At 29.5% G+C, this 15,772-nt stretch overlaps 1 protein-coding gene and 1 long non-coding RNA gene across 4 annotated transcripts; one reads left to right on the forward strand and one right to left on the reverse strand.

Moving 5' to 3' along the window:
• Positions 1–1,823, forward strand: LOC106794513 (uncharacterized). The gene is made up of 4 exons (XR_003262868.2): positions 1–707; positions 803–967; positions 1,135–1,284; positions 1,388–1,823. It is a non-coding gene; the product is annotated as an uncharacterized lncRNA (long non-coding RNA).
• A 649-nt stretch (positions 1,824–2,472) lies between these two features.
• LOC100789968 (methionine aminopeptidase 1D, chloroplastic/mitochondrial) lies at positions 2,473–9,165 on the reverse strand. 3 transcript variants are annotated; one of them, XM_003517244.5, is made up of 11 exons: positions 8,901–9,165; positions 7,685–8,024; positions 7,525–7,594; positions 6,990–7,218; positions 6,472–6,633; positions 6,354–6,395; positions 5,830–5,901; positions 4,757–4,836; positions 4,146–4,243; positions 3,557–3,604; positions 2,473–2,699 (listed from the first exon to the last, which is right to left on the reverse strand). In XM_003517244.5, exons 2-11 carry the CDS (start codon positions 7,806–7,808, stop codon positions 2,554–2,556), a joined length of 1,071 nt encoding a protein of 356 aa, XP_003517292.1. In that variant the 5' UTR covers positions 7,809–8,024; positions 8,901–9,165; the 3' UTR covers positions 2,473–2,553. The 3 variants fall into 3 exon arrangements, with proteins under 3 accessions (XP_003517292.1, XP_040872441.1, XP_040872445.1); XM_041016507.1 differs by having other exon boundaries at positions 7,685–8,093; positions 8,901–9,056; XM_041016511.1 differs by lacking the exons at positions 2,473–2,699; positions 8,901–9,165 and adding an exon at positions 2,941–3,047 and having other exon boundaries at positions 7,685–8,022.
• Positions 9,166–15,772: the final 6,607 nt, after the last annotated feature.

Here is a 15,772-nt window from a genome sequence, read left to right on the forward strand (position 1 = left end):
AACTTGGTGTGTCTATACTTATTTCATTACTCCCAAAAAATAAGTGTGTCAAAAGTCTTATATTTATGTGGAGCAATGATATTTTTACACTTCAAAATTGAATGGGACGATGAATTGGAAAGTAAAGACAAAAGAGAAAAGGTAGAAAAAATAATAATAAGAAAATGGAAAGTAAAGAGAAAAGAGAAAAGTAGGAAAAATAATATAAATGTGATAAGTAATATAATAGAAAGAAAGAAAATAAAATAAGAGTGGAATAGAAGAAAAAAAATGAATGGATGATGATAAGCGTCTTCCTATTAATTAACGTGAATACCATAACATCTCTAAGAACTATTCTATTATCATTAGGCATGTCAGTCTTCTCTTATTCTTGTTTCACACATATAACTTGTATTACAAGAACAACCTCTGGTCCAATGACTAAATTTAAACTGAAAAAACAGAGTTGTAGAAAAGAAATTAAAAAATAAAATAAAACATAATTGCGAAGTTCCTTAATTGCCACGAACTATCTCATGGTTTGCGTGCAATATATATGTATGTAGTATGCATTGTCTTGCAAGGTGCCTCAAAACTCCCGGTGAGGATGCAAGGCTTGCAGATTATTTTGATGTAATTGCTGGGACAAGTACAGGGGGACAAACGTTGTTATTCCAACTTTTGACGTCAAGATACTTCAACCTACCATCTTTTCCTCGTATCAGGTAATTAGTTAGATCTTTTAATTACTTGTATATTGTTAACTTTTTTCTTGAAATTGTTGTGAATTTTGTAGATTTGAAACATGCATCTTGTGCAGATGGCAACGGAGCCAACGTTAGATGTACTGCCGTCAGATATTTGCATAGCCACTTCGGCCGCTCCAATATTTTTGCCGGCTCATTATTTTACAAAACAAGATGAACAAGGAAAAGTGATAAAAGAATTCAACCTTATTGATGGCAGTGTGGCTGCTAATAATCCGGTGAGATTCTCGACACAAAATATATAATAACTGTCAAGCATTTTTTCTAATGTGAAGATTTAATTAGCTTCTTCTTATATATATGTGCAGATTTTATGTGCAATTAGAGAAGTGACAAATAAGTAATAACCCTTTGGAGTATAATGGTTTTCTTGTTCTGTCAATAGGGACTGGATCAAACAAGAGCGAGCACAAATACAACGCTAAGATGGTGTCCAAATGGGGAATTCTAACTTGGTTATTCAACTCCCATTTTAGATTGTTTAGGCGAAGCAAGCTTTGATATGGTTGACTACCACAACTACCTCCGCATTCAAGTAAGTACCTTGTATTACTAACTATAGGTGAAGTTCTCTGATAATTTTGATTTTCTTTAAAATTCATGTCAGTATCTTAAAGTGGTTGCTTTGCTTCCATCAGAACAATACATTAAAGGGGGATTTAGCATCTGCGGATGTGGCTACTAAAGAGAATTTGGATAATCTGGTAAAAGTGGGCCAGCAGTTACTCGGTGAATCTAGATACGGGTCTGTATGAACCAGTTACAGATAAAGGCACCAATGAGGAAGCACTCAAAAGGCTCATTTTATTTATTGTCTATTTGATTATTTTTTTATTTTGTAGCAATAACCAAGACAAAATAAAAGCTTCAACATCTTTAATAAGAATTAATTGATGCTTGCAGGTTTGCAAAATCACTCTGGGAGGCAAGAAAAGGGAGAAAGTCCAATTCACAATGACAAGATGGGAAGTAAATGATCGCCAGAATGCATGACAATCCATGGTTGCCGATTTTCAAACTTAAAAATAAAGAATTTAATTAAAATGTATTGATAGTATAAAGATTATATATATTGTTACCTAATTCTAATTTGTCATATATGGTAATTAGTTTGTTATTTTTATAATATTAGTTAATAGTGTAACTTTTTTACATACATGACAGTTAAACTCTAAAGTAAAAGCAAAATTTATTATTTAATGTTAACCTAGTTGTACGACATGTGTAATTTGCCTTTACGGATTCTTTGGTTGTCTCTGATGGAAATTTCCAATGGAATATATCATTATAAATTATTGAGTAGAATAATAAATTTAATATAATACTTAAATCATAATTATTTTACTAGATGGACCAGTATTTAGTTTTGATTTACGTTAACTTAGTATGCTTAAATCAATAATGAGTAAATTCTCCAATGAAAACAATATTATGATTTAGTTAGTATTGATAGTAAATAATAATATAATATTAATCTTGTAAAAAAATATATAATATTTATCGTGTACATTTTATATTTTTAGCATAAATAGTTCCTACAATTAGTGCAGTGCTAATGGCCCCGCGTGAAATTCATGAACTGCACCTCAAGCAGAAAATTATTTTTTTCCGTCTCTCCAACATGCTCAAGCCACACCGTACTTATTTTCTCCCCCATAAGAATGAAAAAAAAATTATCAATTGGAGCACGGAAGAGAGCATAAACTATGTTCCAGATACGAACTGGAAGTAATTAAATCAGTTGCATTTAAATAATGAAGTTTCTCGATGTGGTTTTATCCATAAATAACAAGTGTTGCATCTTTCAGCATTGAGTCATAATCTCAGCCCCGTCAGGTGTTATCAGAATGGTGTGTTCAAACTGTGCTGAAAGGCTTCCATCTTCCGTTACAACTGTCCAGTCGTCATTCCACATCACAGGATTGATGCTGCCAATAGTCAGCATAGGTTCTGTAAAATTTACCGCGTAGTTACTGTTAGTGATATAACAAAACCTACCAAAGAGATTTACACTGAATTTAAAAGGCAGTTATTGTATCAGAGTCATAACCATGTCGTATGCGTACAATGTATTACCCTCTATTAAACCATTTGTTCCCACTGTACTGAACACTATCATATTTGCAGGTAGAATGGAAATGAAATTTTACAGTTCAATTATATATAGCACCTACTACGAAATTGACCTGAAAGTCAACTGTGAGCATTATTTGAAAAATGTTCTCTATGACAATCTTCTCTTATAAATCTTGTGATGAAACATAGCTTAACGGTGTCGGTTCCTGTGACGTGCTTTATCTTGAAACAAACAAACATGTTAAAAAGAAGGGGAAGATAAACAACATGCATGTCACCTCCTCACTTAAATAATATTCGCCGCTGACAAAGTTTCAAAAGGTTTAAGCAGGGTACACATTTTACAAAGGGTACGCTTGAAGCTTGGTTCAGCTGACGTAGTGGAAGAGGAATGAATGGAAAAATTTGGGAAAAAGATAACTTCGTATGTGCTTGCAACAGAAAGTGAAAATGATCCAGGGAGTAAAGTAAATTATTCAGTCATTTCCATTTTCCATTACCTCTACGAAGACCTAGGGAATCAAAACCAAAAGCTTACTATTTTGAAGTTTTTGAAACTCCATGTCATACCCATAATTTTTTAAAGATGTTGTAATCCATATCATAATTCAAAAGGGATACTACAACCCATTCCATGCAACATAATCAAGGGGCAAAGGTATACAGTTTCTAATTCCTCAAACAACAAATCATGAGTTCATAGCATTCTATATTGTACAAACTAAAATTACCAATTGTAAAGGTTTGATTTAGCACCATTCGTCCACTTTCATTGTTTCCTGCAGATAATGATAGTGATTGTTACAAACACCAGATTGGATATGCTGACAGAAATATTAAACATTTTAAATATAAAAACAAGGGTGGCAATAAAAAACCTTCAAAACACTAATAATCCAATGACCAAACAAGTAGCTCAAAACTGAACAGATAAATTAAGTAATATTTGCAGACAGTAATGGAACTTAAGTGAAAGTTAACAGGAACCTTATGTTTTCCGTTTCGGATATTGTTTTACAGATGGGAGCAACATGAACATAAAATGTTTTATTAGTTAAATTGTTTAGACTAATCTTTTTTGTAGAAAAAGAATAACTTCAGACTTACTCAATTCATTAATCAACAAAGAATATTATTTGATAAATCCTAAATTTAAACTTCTAAAGAATTAATGATGATCGATTTTAAAATTAGCAGACACACTGACTTCAATATTCCTTAAGCCATAATAATATTCACTAATCTAAACACAGGTTTGTTGCTAGTATAGAATTGATGTAGATCTAATAATGACAGAAGAATACAGTTAAAGATAATTACTATAGTGAAGAATAACAGGATCAGCATGAAAAACACTTCCAACTCCATGGCCAACAAACTGTCGGACAACACCATAACGATATTTATCTGCATGATCACTACAAAGAAAAGAGAAGACATTAATTATGAATCATTATATAATCAACAATAAAAATTTATTTGAATTACAGTCATCAACTACTAGATCATATTAATATGAATGAGGTAGTTGCTTAGTTTGCTCGACACCTTTTTTCTTTGAATTTCATCCTTATTATTTTAATATATTTCCTTTTTTACCCTTTTCAATCATTTTTATGATACCCACTCTAACTGGACTTCCTTACTATTCTTATTTTTCATCAAAAAAAATTATCTCTAAAAAAATAAAATTAATAAAAAAAATCTAAAACTAATTTACCTAAATTCATCATAGGAACTAAAAACCTTCAAGAGTGGGAAAAAGTGGTTCTTTGGGGACTACTGACAGGTTAAAATGTAAAAATTGAGTCTAAAGCAATGTAATTTTTTTACTACACCTCATATTATTGCCCAAGGGTTTCTGGCTTTCTGCAGTATAGGGAAAATGAGGAGACAGGAGAGAGAACAAATGAGGAGGGGGGACATCTTACTGAATTGTTTTGCCAATTTTCTTGAACTCCACTCCTGGTGCACATATTGATATTGCTTTATCTAGGCATTCTTTAGTTACCTGTATTAATATATAAACCCACTCCTATTAAGCACAAAATAAATGACGAGGACAATGTCTCAATTCTCAACAACAAAAAAAAACATTTCACAAAACCAAAGCCACATAAGAGAGTTCTAGAACAGTACTTCAACTAGAAGCATAAAAAAAATAAGTAGTAAAAGTATAAATAATATTCATGACAAAAGGTTAGATAATGAATTTTCTGGGGATATATCACTTGTAAGAATAAATAAGTGGCGCATCTTCATGTGACTGGACAGTACAAAGCCATAAATAAATAACAGGGATATTCTTCCTTATGCATCCTGAATACAACAACAACAACTAAATCCTTATCCTACTAGGTGAGTTGATGGAATATATTCTACTGGATAATATGCATCTAGCATAATATGCAAAATTTAATACCGTGGGGTATTCTACTGTATAGCTTTACATCTTGGTAGCTGTAGTTACTGCTCTGCTATAGTAATATATACAATGCCATCAAATCCAGTAAAGTAGCTTTATTTCTTTGCTAATATTATAAAGTTCTAAGAAAACATTATTTCACAAGTTATCTATGCCTAAGGAAATCAGACCACTTCATTGTCAGACCTTTCTTTTTAGAATGAATACCAAAGCAGAAAACCATAAACAATAAACATTCCAGGCCAAGCAGTTCAAAATCCGAAACCGATCCAATTGCCTACCTAACCAACAACACCAGAGCTTAAGCAAGCAAGCTTCAGCCTTTGATGCTTGTCACAAGTCACATGCCATTAATAGTAAATAGCAAATATAGTACCGTTAGTGTAGCTTTTTCACTCATGGTGGGAAAGAATACATAGATTTTACTCAAAAATTATAGGATGACAGAAACAATTGAAGTACACTATATCAAGAAACAGACTAAAGTAATGAAATACAGAATTATAAAGAGAGTGCAGCAGTACGAAGACACAAAAGCAACAAATCACAGCCATTGGTGGCATGAAGACAAATTGGTACCTGAACTAGTTTTTTAGCTTCATCATCAACATCTCCACAATAGAAAGTTGCTGATGTGTCCCCATGATAGCCCTGCAATCATAAATTTAAATTTCATTAACCAAATTAAAGCTTAAAATTTAGAAATACTAATAGATGTAATTGGAAACCAAATACAAATGGGGAAACAACTGATCTTTAATGCAGCATACTCAACTGATCAAATAATGAGATGCTCTACACAAATTAAAATTCAGACAAAAATTGATGCAGTACCAAGTTAAAGAAGAAAAAAAAACTGAATTATGTGTGTGTATGTATGATAAATAATTCCTAGCCTCTATCCCCTCAAACAATATACAAGAGGACTTTAACATCGTAAACAGGGATATTGATAATATTATCATGATGGCTTAATAAAAAAAATTGTAACGGGGATATGCCAGGTATATAGCAAATGAAATTTCATGGCTATTCAATTCCCACCACCACACAAAATCAAAATCAGCCACCATCATCCCCCGCCTCGGGAAAAAAAAACTTACATTTAGATAAACAGTAACATCAATGTTGATTATATCACCATCCTGCAAATAAAGAATGTGTCAACAAATTTTTTTTCACACAGGATGTTTAACTTCAAAAGAACTTGTATAGAAGAACCTCAAGGGCACGGGAATCTGGTATTCCATGGCAAATGCATTCATTTACAGATGTGCAGACACTCTTAGGAAAACTACCATAGCCGAGAGGAGATGGGTATGCACCATTATCAATTATCATTTGGTGAACTGCTTGGTCAATTTCATCTGTTGTTATGCCTGGCTGTCAACAGAAGTTAAAACTAACATAAAAAAACAACTTTTTCTTTTAAAATAAAAACATAAAATCAGTATAATTATACAAAATTATTAACACTTCATAAATTTATATGATACTAATCTTTCAAAAATTTATGGTTGTGATATCCTGTACTAGAAAACAATAACAACCTGCAATGTTTCCTTGCTTAGGTAATTTGGACTTACAACCATCATAATATGAGCAAAAGGCAAATCTAGGGGGTGGGAAGGACAATATCATCCTCAATGTAATGATAAATTGTATTTTTACATCATAAATTCATAGTAAGCAGCCAAGATTTTATGTAGGATACATACAATCAGATGAAAGGAACTCACCTTAACTAAGGTGCCAGCATATTGAAGAACCTGCGCTGCAAGCCTTCCAGAAGCTCTCATGCATTCTATCCCTTTCTTGTCATGCACTTCAGCTCCACTGGCAATCCCTGGAGGAATCATAGAATTCACATACGGAGGCCTCGGTATATTCTTCGGCACCTGTCGCCGCGGAGAAACTTTCCCAGGTCTCAGACGTTTACGCTTGCTGTTAGGCAATTCATCCAAATTTCTGCAAAGCCAGTCATCACGCAAAGCTTTTTAACCAAAATGCACGCATTGTGAGATGCACCAAAAGTCAAAACCCTCTTATTCAAGAGTTCAATCTCAATTGACTAGCATAAGCTTCTGAATGGTATTTTTTTTTAAAAAAAATTCTACAGTAAACAACAACAGCAATTGGAAAACAAAATAGCAGTGCCGTAAAGCTTTGAAATAACCACCACGATATCAGGGAATAAAATCCTTAGACAATATAAATTGCATATTACAGCGTAAACATCATTTTTTTTTGTAGAAGACGTGCACGCGCAGATACCTTCTATTAAAAAAGAGATTGGTCAAGCCAGAAAGTGTTCTAGATAACTGCATCGAAACATGCTTGGTTCCTGTCACAAAAATACAAAAAACGAAAAGCGTGAGCTGGAGAATGAAAAAAAAAAATTGGAAGAAGAAGAAGGTTGGGGAAAAGGAAGAACCAGGGTTGTAACGGAATAGTTGAGGAAGAGGTTGGTGCCTTGAAGTTGAACAGCGTAAGAGACGATCTCCGATGAAAGAGGACTTCAACCTCATTTGCAGTTGCGGTGAGGCGCCGCTCGCCATTTTCGTTCTTTCTTTCTTTCTGCTCCTGCTACTCTTACTCTACTGTTATCCGTTCGCGTTTCGTTTTCGTCCCTTGAATTTTTTTTTCATAATTTTCTTCCTTAAAAAAACTCTGGGCCAGACCCTTTTTTTCGTCTCCACCTCAGTTTAGGCCCAAACCGTTCCCAACCCTGTCTTAACCCAGACATTTGTTTCCAGCACTCCTCCTATTACATCCTGCACTTCTCATTGCAGGAGGCATTAGCCCAAAACCCAACTCCTTAAAGACTGGCCCATTTATGCAAACTGTAGAAGGAAAGCCTGTCGGGCTTATAGACTTCTTTTGATTTTAAAAAGGAAAATTTTCTACATAGCAAATAGTACTTCTGAATTTTTATTTTATTTTAAGGTAAATACTTCTGAAGTTAAAGAAAACAAAGATATCCACATTTTGAAGCAATAAAGAAGTTTTTTCATGCAAAAGGCTTGCATGTGCACGCCGATAAACAAAAAAAAACAACTCATCCCATTTTGAAGCAACAATTTTTTTTGTATAGAATATTTCACAGAATGCGTGGAAGTATCTCAACATTGTTTTCGTTTAGTTGTTTGCCGGCTATGTATTATTATATTATTAATGATAATCACCCTATAAGGGTCTCAGCCTCTAGGGTTCTACCTCGTAGAATCTTTGGATTACACTTCTCCTGCTTTATCAGTTTGAGGGTGCAAAAAATCTATTTCACAAATAAGTTTAACAAATTTATGATCAAATTATCTTTGAACAATATACTGTTTTATCTCATTCCAATTTTCCAAAATGCCATTACTAACTAGTAACTTGTAAATATAGTAAAATCACAGTTTTTCACACGCTGAGAAAAAACAAATTGAAATTTATAATATAAAAATTAATATATGAATTTAAAAAGAATACTATTATTTTCACCTTCATTACATTTTCTTTTCTTCACACGACTGCACATTTGTCTTCTATCCATATAATTGTTAAGGAAAGTGTCATGGGAATTAAAAAAAAAAAACAGTGAGAATAATAACAGTATTTATTGAAAAATATCTGGACAGAAAGGGAGAAATAATTGGAAAAAGTACCTAGCTCAAAAGCAGAAACGGATTAAAGTGCAGTTTTAACGGAGAGTGTGTGCGGAAGTCTGGAAGATCGCAAAGACGCCAAAAATGGCAAACATGGTTTGGCACGAAGACAAATTCACATAGAAAACGAAAGAGAGTATAATTCTGAGCATCAACTTCCACTCGTCAAATCAGCATTATTGCGCCGAGTGGCAATGGCAACGCTAAGCGACAAGGTTCCGAAGGTTAAATACTTGCTCCTTGGAACTGTGACTGTGACTTTGGTGTCTTGGTGACTCTCAAGGTCCCCCACCCATACAACGACGACAAGTCGTTTTCCCATTCCCTTCCTTTCCTCTTATGCCCACAAATTTTGGAATCCGATGCCCACTTTCATACTTTGCCTCACTTGCCCTTGCCCTATCCTGTGGGCCCCATCCACCCTTTCATTTCTATTTGCTTCCATCCTGTAACCTTTCTAATTTTGTTATCTGACCTTTTTATAAAATAAAAGGGTTGAATATTTTTTTTAATAAATATCTAATTTTTATTTTTCAGTCTCTAATAAAATAATAATTTTATTTTTAATTTTTTAGATAAAATATCAAAGATAAAAATAAAAAATTATATATTATATTAAGGATTCAATGAAAAAATAAAAAACTGATTGAAAGTAAAAAGAGTTGAGTATTTATAAGAAATTTAAATAAAAAATAAATAAAATAATATATCTCATTAATTTATTCAGAAAATGATGAAAAATAGTAGATGATGTCATTTTTTAGTTTTCTTTCCTAATGCAGCAGTGGAAGTGTCCCTACCACCTTGTAATGGCATAAGTTGCAGTTGCAGTCCTTATGGTAACAGTAACGTTGACACATCATCTGGTGACATTCACAAATCACAATCACCGATACTGTGATAAACAGTACTATCTAAAGAAAATATCATCCTAACGATTTAACAAATAATAATTGATTAAATTACATACTTATTCAATTATACTATAGATTCTTAGATTTTAAGATGTGCATCATAAATGAATAATAGTTTTTTTAATTTTCATGGAGAATATATATACTTACCTCTTTCATTTTTCTAAATATAAGGAAAGTATTAATTATTTTTAATTTACCTTTACTCTCATCTTATATATATTCATTGCTAAAGATAAATAAGAATCGGTTGAATCATTTGTTGATTTTCTGATGTTTTGGGAGTTCCTACTCCCGTTTGATTTCCTTGTAATTTTTGTTTTCTTGGTCTTAGGCCCCCCTTGTTAACCAAAAAAATATATAGTGAAAAAATAACATAATCATCAAGTGTTTTTATTTTCATAAAACTAAATATACGTAAAAATCACTTTTTACAAATTTTTATACGTAAACTCTTTTTCTTATATTAAACGTATTTTTTTAAAAAAATTAAAGGAATATATGTTTATATAATACAGTAATGGTATAAATACCATCTAATAATAAAATATCATATAATTCAAAATTATTTTCTTCTCCAATAATTGCTATTTCATGTCTATTGCATATTTTAATTAATTGATAGTGTAACTTTTTATATTTGTATATGTGTGTTTGAAATAACAATGAGAGAAATTTTACTACTTATGAAAATAAGAATAATAGGTTTAGTATGATATATTTAAATACTTATGAATTTTTTAAGTAATCATGTAATTTTAATAAAGATATTGTTGGAGGGCACCCAATACATAAAAGAGGAAGGGGTGCAATCCTTTATGGGGCTCACGATTAGACATAGTTGGTGGGAGAGTGGACGAAGTTCTTGAGCATAAAGATCCATTTATACTCTCCCATCATTATTCTTCGAGGTAAATAAATATATATGAGTCTTGTAAGTAATCATGCAATTGTTAACTTTTCAGTTTAAACTTTTTTTCTGAAATTTTTACTTTATTTTATATGTATTCACAGTTTAAATATTTGAATCATCAATCAATAAAAAATTAAGACAGTTCTAACTTCTAAAATAATTAGGATAATAATTAACAAATTTATTATACATAATAATAAATTGTGAGGCATAATACAATGCCTCTAAATTAAAATCTAACCTTTTAATCTTAATTATTTATATACTATATGATTATGACTTTATTTTATATTTATATTTCTTACATGTTTAAAATTAAAAAAATATTATCTCTTTATATCTATAGATTTAATTATCTCTCTACATGTAATAAGAATTCCTTTAGACGTCAGAAGTAAGAATTATAAATATGTATCATTACATTCAATCAAATGATTAAGATTAAAAAAAAACTATTTTTTTAAGTCATCATGTGATAACTGATTTTTAATTCTTTTTTTCTGTACCGCAACTAACTTTTAATCTTAATTATCTATATATAACCGTATGACACAAATTTATAGTCCTCGTTTCTTTCCACGAGAAGAATTCTTATCCTATATGTGCCACACAAATACGCACGTATAGATCTTGCAATTTTTTTACTTATTTGGATAACCTTCAGGGAGAAAAAAGCTACAGTAAAAAGTTTCTTCCATGATTTAAAATTAATTTATGTATTTTTTATTTTTAGAGAAGTTAAATAAAAGAGTTTTGATGAAAATTAAATGTATAACTTCATTTTAGTTTAGAAATAAAAAAAGCTCAATTCAAATTTCTTTATTAATTAATACTCAGAAGAAAAAAAGTTTATCCATTAAAATGTCATGCTGGGACCAAATCACATGAAAGAATCAGCAATAATGGCTGCTGCAGGTGTTGGATTGCGGGTGTTTACTACGACGCCCTTGCAACCTGCAATGAATGAGCTTTTGCTGCGAGTGCACAAAAATCCACGCACCCATTTTTCCACTATTCCTTGGTCATTATTAATGCAATTAGGACTATATATGCATGGATTGGATGGATAGAAATATAATTCAATTTAATCAAATTTAAATAGATTGATTTGGATGGAATTTTTATAAAAAAATTCAATCTAAATTAATTTATTTATAAATAATTTGGATTGAATTTAGTTAACAAATTAAAGCATTTAAAATTGTTGGTTATTCTTTTAAAATTTTAATATTTTTATAAAAAAAATTATTAAATGAATACTAAATATTTTTTTTTATTATTATATGTAATCAAATAATAGAAAAAATATATTAGTGAAAGAATCATATTATTATCAATAATATAATATAAACTAACATTCTATATTAAACATGATTTAAAAGTTAAAATATAATAAAAATTTCAAGCACTAGAAAGTCTAAAAAGTCAACCGTTAAAATTATTAAAGTATGGTTTGAAAATTTTAATATTTTAAAATTATTAAATGAATTGTGTAGTTGAAAGTTTAACTATATCTAAAATAGATTGAAATAAATTTAAAAAAAAAATGTTCTGCAACCAGTTATGAATTGAAATCCTAGTTTTATGAATGATTGAATGAAATGAAATCTTGAGAACTAAGAAAATGAGAGATAATTTCACTCTTAATTTTTAAGTATGATAATAATAATAATTAATTTTTTAAATTAAAAATCTATATTATATATAAAAACAAATAATAATAATAATAAGTTAATATAAATTAACAAGTTAATGGATCAACAAAATCCAAATATTAAAATTTGTGATCTAAGCAAAAATTTAATGGATTTGAATGAAATGAGTTAGAATTTGATATAAACATAAAAAGAAAAGATTTAACTTAAATTATTTAGGTTGATTTGAATTAATTTAAATTTACATATAAGTGATATCCATAAACACCTTTAACTACAATTTTATTTTTTTATCCATGATCAAGAAAATTTATAATAATTTATATATTTTATTATTCAATTAATTGAATTAGATGCTTTGTCCCTTAATCGGTGTAGTACAATTTGAGCCGTCGGTAACGTGACTTTTTTTGTTTTTTTGGATAAACGTATCGAACATGACTTGTATTATTTCATTCAATAATATTTTATATTTATATGAGATTAAATTTTGTCTTCTGTCTTCTATCAACGACTTTGTGCAAATTAAGAAAAACATGTACTTGTTTTGTTAGAAACTTAAGTACGAATTTGCAATTTTATTTTGTTTGTTGCAAAAGAGAACTTAAGAAACATGCACTTTTTTTATACGAATTTAATTTGAAGTTTAACATTAATTGAAATCAATTTATGCAAAGATAATATAAGAACATATATTTATATTAATGATCGAGTTAAGTTATTAAGATACTTACTATATTCACATTTTCACAATTTAATTCTTTTGTATTTTATTATTCATCTTAATTTAAATTTAATATAATTGAATGTCAATTGTTAAATAATAAATAAATACATACTGCATTTTAATTAAATAAAAAATTATTTTAAAATTTAAATATGTAAAAAAACACCTAAAAAACACAAAATAATATATTATCGAAATAGAGTTTTTACACAGGAGATGCACGTTTTTGTATGGAAAAAAGGAGAAGCAAGTTCATTTTTTTTTTTTTTGCATTCATTTAATTTGTGTTGCAACGTGGTGCAATCGTTTAATGCCTATATATATTATACTCCACAATTTTAGAGGATAATCGGTTACTTTTTTAAGCAATCCAAAATATAAATGGGATCCACAAGGTTGCTCTCCAATGGGAAGAGTAACTCTCATGGGTAATGGGTTGCTCAATAGGAAGAGAAAGTCCTATTGAAATTACTCGACTCTCCGTGAACACCCCCCAACACACACATATATGCACATTTAAATATAAATACTATAATTACGTTCAACTACTTAAAATTACTTTTACTAAATAAGGGAAGACTTAATTAAGGTGTTTGGAGGTGTTAAGTCCTTACGCTTAATTGGAGGGAATGGTAGCTAATATAATGGTCCTGAAGGGTTCAGCTATCCACCTTTTTAGATGTTCCGTCGTAGTGCCAGTTTGTTTCACTTATCAAGTCATAAGACTAAGACTGTTCTGGCTTTTCTCCAATGTTTCAGATCTTGGACCACAGCCCCTTGTAAAGTTCTTCGTGACTATGGAGCACTGCACTGCCATGTGCTAGCTAGCTATTCAACTTTGAAAGTCGACGTTAAAGGACATGGAAAGGTATAGTGTTGTATGCTATATATGACTGTAGATTCAAATCTTCCGTCCTTTTCTTTTCTTGTTAATCATCTCATAAAATAATAACAAGAGAAAAAAAAGGTCTAGTATTATAAAGCTCCCGTTATGCACATGATCAAATAAATGGTCGGAAATACGTAAAATAAAATTTATCGATCCAGATGAATATATATATATTATGAAATTAAACTGGTATAACTTAAACAACTATTACATCATTTAATAATTTCATATAAAATATGATTTTTATTATTTGAATCGTTGAATTATATTTACATAATATCAAAATTATCATAAAAAAAATTTTAACATTGAAGAACAATAAAAAAATAATCAAATAATCTATATTTTAGTATATTATGAAAAATTTATATTATGTCGATTTTAATCTATATAAATGAGATAGAAGATACTTTTGGATTAATATAAAATTTTATACATATAATATATGTGAAATAAAATTTTAATCCAACAATAGGTTTTAAAAAAATATCATTTAATTTAAAATTATTAAATAATGTAATATTTGATCAAAGTTATACCAATATAATTTGATTTATTGTTGTGTGAATATATAAAAAGAGAAGGAGAGAGATTACCATAATTCCTATTTATATAATGTTAAATTTCCTTCCATCTTAAATATTATGTCTGTCGAGTTAGGAATGACAATTAATTGTGAATGATAATTTTTATTATTTTTGATTGAATGATAATTAAATCTAAATTCATGTGTAGCGGTATAAATGAATTACAAGATTGACCAGAGTCTTTATTTATTAAATGATTTTGGTTTAAATTTTATTCATAAAGCTGGTGAGTATAAGTGTAGGTTTGCAGTGTAATTTTAATAATTATGACATTATCTTATAACTCTTGATTTGCTCAAAAAAACATGACAGACAAAATAACATTGGAAAAATAGTTGAGTCACAATATCATTTTTTGTATTATGCGCTGTTTGGTGATTGATGTCTAATACAAGTAATTTTGTATTGTATCATGTTTGATGTACCTTTGATGGTAGCTAAGGTGCTCACGTCGGTGACCAAGGCGGCCCTTGCTAGGAGTCAAAGTACGACATTTGAAAAAAGAGGTTTAGAGAATGAGATGCATATGAAAAAAGAAAAAAAGTGTGAGATGATGAGAAGTCAAAAAATAAGGATGATATTGTATTTTTATTCTTGTTAGACACTAGACAAAAAGTTATACAAATTTAGTGAGTTTCAAGTTTTTGGGTATTTATTTAGTCTATTATTCATGATTGTGTATTATTCCTCGGTCATTTTGTCATTTTTTAAATCAAACATTGAACAAATATTTTTATATTTTTCAGTCTCTTATTTTTAGCGAATCAAACACACCAGTTATATGATTTTTATTTATTCAACCAATGAATTATATTTATATATTACTAAGATCGTTTATGTTAAATTTTGTTAAAAATTAAACAACAATAATAATGTAATCAAATGATTCATATTTAATATATTTTAAAATATTTATACTACGTCGATTTTAATCTATATAAACAAGATAAAAAATAATTTTAGATTAATTTGAAATTTAATTTGCATGTGATTTGTGTGAAATAAAATTTTAATTCAAAGGTGAGTTTTAAAAAAATATTATTTAGTTGAAAGTTATAAAATGATATAATAGTTGTCAAAATTATACCAATGCAATTTGATCTTTTATATATATATATATAACTTTTACCAAGTGCTAAGAGTTTACTTAATGGTGAATTCTTTTGTTGAAAATGAAAGTCTTGAAA

Source organism: Glycine max, chromosome 1, assembly GCF_000004515.6.
Source record: "Glycine max cultivar Williams 82 chromosome 1, Glycine_max_v4.0, whole genome shotgun sequence".
In the NCBI taxonomy this organism is placed as follows: Eukaryota; Viridiplantae; Streptophyta; class Magnoliopsida; order Fabales; family Fabaceae; genus Glycine; species Glycine max.

Excerpts from the sequence above, each read along its gene's own strand:
- LOC100789968 (XM_003517244.5), bottom strand. The coding sequence starts at position 7,808 with ATGGCGAGCGGCGCCTCACCGCAACTGCAAATGAGGTTGAAGTCCTCT. Across the intron at positions 7,595-7,684 it reads ACTATTCCGTTACAACCCTG|GAACCAAGCATGTTTCGATG; the intron begins GTTCTTCCTTTT and ends TTTTTGTGACAG. Across the intron at positions 6,634-6,989 it reads ATGCTGGCACCTTAGTTAAG|CCAGGCATAACAACAGATGA; the intron begins GTGAGTTCCTTT and ends TTCTGTTGACAG.